The sequence below is a fragment of the Pygoscelis adeliae genome, unplaced genomic scaffold (genome assembly GCF_000699105.1).
Source record: "Pygoscelis adeliae isolate BGI_AS28 unplaced genomic scaffold, ASM69910v1 Scaffold431, whole genome shotgun sequence".
NCBI classification, from domain to species: domain Eukaryota; kingdom Metazoa; phylum Chordata; class Aves; order Sphenisciformes; family Spheniscidae; genus Pygoscelis; species Pygoscelis adeliae.
The window spans coordinates 42,446-50,077 of NW_008824047.1; the positions used below are offsets into that span (position 1 = coordinate 42,446).

The 7,632-nt window shown below is 47.5% G+C and overlaps 1 protein-coding gene across 1 annotated transcript in view; it reads right to left on the reverse strand.

Annotated features, from left to right (window-relative positions):
• Positions 1–7,632, reverse strand: part of FAF2 (Fas associated factor family member 2) — a 9,918-nt gene extending 2,286 nt beyond the window's left edge. The window contains exons 1-8 of the mRNA XM_009333507.1: positions 7,568–7,632; positions 6,993–7,127; positions 6,209–6,285; positions 4,906–5,044; positions 3,491–3,576; positions 3,319–3,410; positions 1,681–1,858; positions 548–719 (exon numbers count right to left, since the gene is read on the reverse strand). Of these exons, the coding sequence (XP_009331782.1) occupies positions 548–719; positions 1,681–1,858; positions 3,319–3,410; positions 3,491–3,576; positions 4,906–5,044; positions 6,209–6,285; positions 6,993–7,127; positions 7,568–7,615 (927 nt within the window). The 5' untranslated portion in view covers positions 7,616–7,632. The remainder of the gene's footprint in view (positions 1–547; positions 720–1,680; positions 1,859–3,318; positions 3,411–3,490; positions 3,577–4,905; positions 5,045–6,208; positions 6,286–6,992; positions 7,128–7,567) is intronic.

The following is a 7,632-nucleotide window of genomic DNA, read 5'->3' on the forward strand; positions in this document are numbered from 1 at the left end:
ACCCCCAAGTCCTTCTCTGCAGGGCTGCTCTCAATCCCTTCATCCCCCAGCCTGCATTGATACTGGGGGTTGCCCCGACCCAGGTGCAGGACCTTGCACTTGGCCTCGTTAAACCTCATGAGTTTCATACGGACCCACTTCTTGAGCTTGTCCAGGTCCCTCTGGATGGCATCCTGTCCCTCTGGCATGTCAACCACACCACTCAGCTTGGTGTCATCTGCAAACTTGCTGAGGGTGCGCTTGATCCCACTGTCTATGTCATTGATGAAGATATTAAACAGTACCAGTCCTAATATGGACTCCTGCGGGACGCCACTCGTCACCAACCTCCATCTGGACATTGAGCCCTTGACCACTACCCTCTGGATGCGACCATCTAACCAATTCCTCACCCACCGGACAGTCCACCCATCAAATCCATACCTCTCCAGTTTAGAGAGAAGCAGCAAGCAGCAGGACAAGAAAGCCCTGCTGCAGGCACTGCTTCTACACAACATGAGCATCTGACAGGACACAGCATCCTCTCCAGCAGTCAGTTTGCTCTCACCTGTCGCCGCCTCTCCTCTGCTAGTTTTTGCTGCTGCACTTCCTCCTCCTTCTTCTTCTTCCTCTCCCGTTCCTCCTTCTTCTTGCGCTCCTTTTCCTGGTCCGCACGCAAGGATGCCAGATATGCCTCGTCCTGCTGCTGCCTCAGAACTTGGGTTTGGTTCCTCTCTTCCCTGCAAACGTGAGCAGGAAGCAGTCAGGGCTAGCAGGCCGGGCTAGCAGGCCCTAAAGTGAAGGCACAGCAGACTGATGGCAGACTTGAGGGTGCAGGTACAGCCTCAAACCCGTAGGAGCACACACATCAGGTAATGCCTCATTTAGAGTACCGCGAGCTCCTAAAAGACAAACTGAGTCTCTACAGTCCCTAGCACACAAACTGTTTCCCTAGGTTGAGTGGAAATGAACTGAACACAAAAGACTTCTCACCCACTGCAGCTTGACAGAGTGGACAGACAGCACATAAGCAGTGCCCAGGATTTCTGCCTCATACTTCAGACTCTTCACGGTTTTATCTCCTTCAGGTAATTCCTTGCACATTTCAGAAACCAGAGGTAGCAAAACATGTGACTGGGTCCCCCACAGAGACCATGAGGCAGAGGAGGGGCAGACAGAAGATGAGAAGGTGGCATCCTACTTCAGACACTGCCTGCAAATCCCTACAGAGTTACCAGGGACTGGAGCTCGTGCTCGCGAGGCACTACCGAAAACACAGTCAGAATTCAGGACAGCCAGCCCAGGCAGCAGCACTCGCTCACCGACTGCCTGCGGACCCCAGCTCCCCTCCTGCCTGCAACACCTTTGCTCCCCCTTGGCTCCTACTGGCTATTGTCCAAGCTTTACCTACAAAGCTCCAGCACGCTAAGGATGTGCTCCAACTGCGGAAAACAGTAGAGCACTCACACCCACCCTTCAGTAGCGGGCCTGTGTGGGCAACACATCCAGCTCCCTGACTATAGGGTGGCCTGAATTTATGGACCAATGATCCCACTGGGAAGAGGAGAGCCCATGGGCTGTGTTACAGAATGGGAGATGCTGAGCTACCTGCCTACATACAGTGTCTGGAGGGAGGAAGGAAGCAGAGCAGAGCCTGCCTCCACAAGGGCTGCATTGCTGGAGGCTCCGGTCCCGTCATACCTTTCCAGGCGTTCAGACACCAGGTACGTCTGGTTGGCATCCATGATGAACATCAGTTGATTAATGAGGTCATCAGCCTGGATGAGGCCTTCTAGGCGCCCCACTACCGTCATTCTACGATCCTTCAGCATAATCACGGCCAGGAATGGGTACGTGTTCTCTCGCAGAGCCTGGGAGACTGGGAAACAGGCACAAACGTCACCATAACTGCCCCATGCAGAAGGGTCAGCAAGGTGTACAGCACACTGTCCATCACCAAGGGCCTAGGAAAGCAGCTTCCACAGCCACCATCTCTTCCTAGGCAGAAAAGGCCTCAGGCTCCATTTTGTCAAACTAAACCCTATAAATTAGCAAAGGGAGGAAGTGGCTTGGAGCATAGAGACTGAGGGGAAAAAAACAATCCTTCAAGTAACCAAAAAGGCTCTTTAATTCAAGCAGGAAGGAAGTAAATTGCTCTGAATGTCCATTCAGAATAGGACAAAAAGCCCTGGGTTTAAACTGCAGGAAGAAAAACACAGGTCAAGCACAGGGAAACACTTGCTAAGATGATTAAGGATGGCCAGACTCTGGAAAATACTGTCATGGGGACTGTCTTGGTTTTGGCAGTGTCCATCCTGGACATTTCCAAACAAAATTAGGTTGTTTGTGCCAGAGGCAGGCTCTGTCTCGAGGCAGGGAATGGAGCGGATCAGGGGCTTTTAAGTTACTGTTCACCTATGGCTGCTGACCACCTCCTCCTTAAAACATGCATGGCACATCACACAACTTGGAGCCGTTATTACCAGTGGAGCCCTTGAAACTAAATCAGAGCACCCCATGGATTAAGTGAAAGGCCACGATCCCTTCCAGCTCTGCTTTCTAGGCTGTGACTCCAAAGCATTGCAGCAATGAAACAGCAATAAGTAAAAGAATGTCTCCTTAGAAATCCATTCTTTCAAGGTGTCGATAGCTGGTAGCTGAACTATGAAGCCAAGAATGACCCAGACTTCGTACCAGAACTCCTGGCCTCTCCTGCCATGAAACAGGAAGGGTCAGAAGCGACTCAGGAGGCACGAACAGAACCTTGGGAAAAGCTTCCATTTGCAGAAAACCCTACCAAAATGCTGGCAGGCCAGGTATCAATAGCTCTGGAAAGACAGTACTTAAAAGGACCTCACTGTGGACTTTTGAGGAGACAGAGAGACTGGGTGTGGAGTAAACATGACTCTCAGAAAGGGAAAGAATGCACCTCACAAGTCACTCCTGGCCTCAGGCGTAATACCAGCCAGTGTTAAGGGCACAGCTAGTTAGATACTCATTTCTGCACTCAGTTTAATCCTCAGCACACACCCACTAACTCCCATTAACAAGGCACTGAAAGCAGCTTGAATGCCCGCAGCAAAGAACACACAACTAGGACTGCCCAGAAACATATGGAACAGTGGAGGTAAAGAGCAGAAGGTATTTCCCTGGCATCCAAACAGGCCCTCTGAGATATCACACGGAAACCAACACATATTTCCCCATGCAATCCTGAAATCTCTTGTCTGCTTGCACAAAAGCCAACAGCGTGTTTCACACATGTAAATTTGTCAAAGAGCATTTGGCTTGTTCCAGAGACAGGAGGGGATAGGTAAAGCCCAGAAGGGACACACTCACCTCTGTATCCCTCTGGTTTATTGGTTGAGCAAGCCCAGAAGAGCATTCTAGTGTTTATGAGGGTGATCACCTCAGGTACGCACAGTGTATTGCTAGGGGATGAGAAGAGATCGTGTGAATGAAGCTGCATTTAAAGTGCAAAGATAACTATTTGGAAAACTCTCCTACCTACCGGCAGAATTCATCTGTGTCTTGGTGGTCATCTCCATGAAGATAAACCAACAGGAAGCGCAGCTCCCGCTTGGCATCATTCAGTGCCTTGGCATAAGAGCAGAGGGGGTAAAGTTACAGGGTCTCTAGGCAAGGGGAAAGCAGCGCCCACAAGACTTGTGTGACACAGCTCAGCAACATTTACCCGGGCCATTACTCTGCCACTAGCGTGGTTTTAATGAAGCAGCAGTGGAGGATGAACCTGTCAGACCTTCCGACTAAACCCTCATTTAAGGGGGCTACTTACTAGTGTGTTCTTTCACACTCCTTTCAGGATGTGGCTTTGGAGAACAGTGAACTCAGAGCGAAGCCAGGTAGGCAGCTGCGCAGACTGACACCCCCCACCGCCCACCAGACTCAGCTGGCAGTGAAGAGCCCTCCTTCATCCCTCAGACTCACAGCAGCCAAGGCTGAGCTTTCCACTCTAGCCTGGTACAGGACACAATCTTCAGACCACATCAAGTGAAAACACTACTAAAAAGAGATAACTCAATAATGCTGCAAGCCCCAACAAAACAAAAAACCAACAAAAAACCTTTTTGCATCTACAGTCTCTGGATTCCACCCACCCAAGAGCATTTCTTAACAAGACCACAGGATAAGTGCACAATAGGCTCCCTGTTTTACTGGCACCGAGTTTTGGTAGCCTAACCATTCCGTGGTTATTTAAGTTTGGATTCCAGGCAAGACAGAGGGGCCTAGAAGGTCTGCGGAGGTGGCGAGCTGCATCGCTGTGCAGCGTGGAGCAGATGCAGACTCCAAATTCTTCCCTGCCACTCAGGAAGCAGTGCTGATCCAACTGTCTGCTGGGACACACTGCAGGAGGCCCTTCCCTCGGCTAGGCTAAGAGAAGCTGCAGAAGAGGCAGTACCCATTGGGACATCCCTCTTTTACAGAGGGCACCATCAGCCCAGATCTAACATATGGAACTCTCACCTCCCATAATTTCTTCAGGAGCTCCCTCTCTCAATTTTGAGGTCCTGCACCAAGTTCTGGAGTTGCATTATAATACAAGCCCAGCCAGCCAATCCCAATTTGGTGAACAGAAGGACAGACTCTGGCATACCACATCAGTTTATAAAAACAAAGGCAGGATTACAAAGAATAGCTGTTGGCTACAGAGCCATACAGACGGTCGAGGAACAGTCAGAGCAGCTTTGCTTTCCAACTCTGCAGGCTTGGCACGCCATCAAGCCTGGCAGACACTGGTTTTCCAATACATTTGTTCTCTGCTCTCCATTACCCCGTTAGAGAGTTTTGGGACAAACGCTGGGCTTTTAGATGAAAAGTGATTTTGCCATGTAGGCCCTGATACCATCTGGCAAAATCCCCACTCTCCATCTCCCCAGGATCTATGCACCAACATGTGACACTGACCTGGCTGTAAGTTCCCTGGTAGAAGACAGGATGTATTCTCCCATACTTTTCCTCAAACATATGAATAAACGAAATAATGTCACCCACTGGGTCAGTGACCCGACTACGAGGATCAGCGCGTATAAAACGCAGAGCAAACCTAGGAAGGAAGCAAAGGACACTGGAAATTCAGCTTACTGACTTTCTGAAGGACAGATTTTCTTTTCCACAGACAGTCACTGGTATTCATAAGGAGGAAAAAAGTCACAGCTGAGACCCTTGAACATTTATAATCACAACCTAAACTGCCACCTGCTCCAAACTGATACCATTGCTACAGAAACCCCAAGTCAAATATTATCTCATGCCAGGCATCAGAAAGTATCTGAATTCTGTGTGACTAACAGTTTCGACTTCCTCTGAAGCATCAGGCATAAGCCACACCAACAGTATGAGGTTTGAGGAATTTAGTCAAAGACAGGCTGTTAAAAGCCACACAGTTTTGTCCACTTTGTTTTTTGTTTGAAAACTGCATTTCTGCTATTCCAAGACTAACAATTCTGGAGTGCAAAGAGCTGCAGAAAGAGAACATTACACTAGGAGTCCAATGAAGACAGAAGAAACAGTCATTCCTCTGAGGCTGAAAAAGCTTAACTGCAAAGCAGGTATCAATGTTGTTTAGTTCTATTGATGCATAGAAGTTACACCAAACTTTGGAAAAGTCTTTAAGGGGGAAAAAAAGTAATACAACAGGGGAAACTGCCAAAACAACACAGACGGCAGGACTGCTGGATGTTTACCACCTTTTAACATTCCCTTTTCTCTATCGATGCTGTAAGGAGGCAAGATGAACTAGCCCTTCGGGGCAGTAAAGGGAGAAGAGGCAACAGACACCAAAGGGGAAAAAGCAAAGGTGTTTACAGTTTGGGTTTTGCCAAGTAACACACAGGGATTAGGGCACGTTAACCTGCAGCCCAGCGGGACGTGGTTCTGATCAAGCTGTTTGTCCAAGAACACTGGACAGTTTGACACTGTTTTGCATCCCCTTTGCGTGGCACTCAAACTGTAAAGCCGCGTGGAGTTAGAACTCCAATTAAATATTTCATTTACAGAGCTGCAAGATGCTAATTTTCTCTGCAGTAAGATTTATTTCTTACTAAACAGTGTAGGAACTTTACAAGGCTACAGATAAAGCCAGTTGAGCAAATTAAGTCTAATGGCAGATTTTCCATTTAAGATCCAAGTGACAGAGGTACAGCCAAATCTAAGCTAGAGTGTGCCTTGATGCAGTCAATACATGAGTCAGCACAAAAAAAGTACTTACCTAAAGATATCAAGTAATGTGTAATAGGTAAATCGGAATGGAAGCATTATGAAGTAGTAACCCCATCCTAACAGGCCCTGCAATCACAAACAAAGAATTAGAAGTCTCCACCCCAGGACCAGGCCTGCTAAAGCAAAGTGTCCACCAGCATCAAGCACACAGGGGAGTTTCAGTGCTCTAACCACTGCAAAAAAGCTCAGCAATATTTCATGGCTTCGGACATGTCAAATCAAATTTAAGTGACTAACATGGTTCATTCAAAATTCAACGTGACACGTCTGAAAACCGGTGTCACTGACTATTCAAGCAGCGATGCTTTTGCTCTGTGCTAATTTTCTTAACTGTACAAAGGGATTAACAGCACTGAGTCTTACAGGTGCTCATGCAAATTTGTTTGTGAAACATTAATGCAAGTAATTGATACTGTATTCAAGTCAATAGACACTTTAGGGGGGCTGTAAAAAGAAAAAATATTATCACTCTGCTATAAGGAGGGGACAGTCCTTTGTTCCAACTGAACTGATCAAAAAGCTTTACTACGCCACAGCAAGACATTCTGTGACACAGAAAAGGTTGTCTCATACTGTGAATCACACGGTGGAGAAAATATCCACAGTAGTAATAGAGGCTGAAGGAATAGTTCTACATTTTGTTTTCAGAAGATAAAATATTTAGAAAGGAGATAACAGCATGCAAAGAAAACAATTCCTTTCCCTGCTTGCAAGTTCTGTTGTTCAAAGAGTCACCCAAGAAACAGGACAAAATCCACCGTAAGATAACTTGCCCTTGGCTGTGGCCTTGAGACAACGTAGCTGTAGATCCTGTGGTCGGCTGTATTGACCTGCAACGGCCGCGATGGAGGAGGATTAAAGACACTTGGGACACCCTCTTGCTCATTCAGTCGGTCCTGTACAGCTGCCTTTGACACAAGAAAGAGCAAAGGGAGGTTTCAGACATTTAAGGATGGCAGAAAAATCTCTTTTTCATACTTTGGACACTAACAGTAGGTATTATTTGTCCACAGCCCCAGAGCACTGGATAAGCACAACTCATTACAAACAGTAACCGCCAACACTCTTTTCTGTATGGAAAGGCTTCTCCATGGCAGCCTGCACACACACACTACGGGAAGTTACACAATGCGCCAGTCAAGTGATTGTTCACAGCCATAACAACTCTGCAGTGTACTTCTGAAACCAGCTCTCCAGATGTATCAAGATACTTTTATAAAGAGCTACTAGTGTAAATTCAGGGGTTGACAAGCTAAATCTTATGGGTAGGGGCCCCCCCTCTCCCCACAGAGTATTCTGTTTAATCCAGGTACCTGGAAAACGCTACAAATCTTATTTGCAGTGGTACCTCTATGTTCCAGTTGTGCTGCTCCAGTGTGTGACGACATTGGTCCATGGACTCTATGCCCGTCA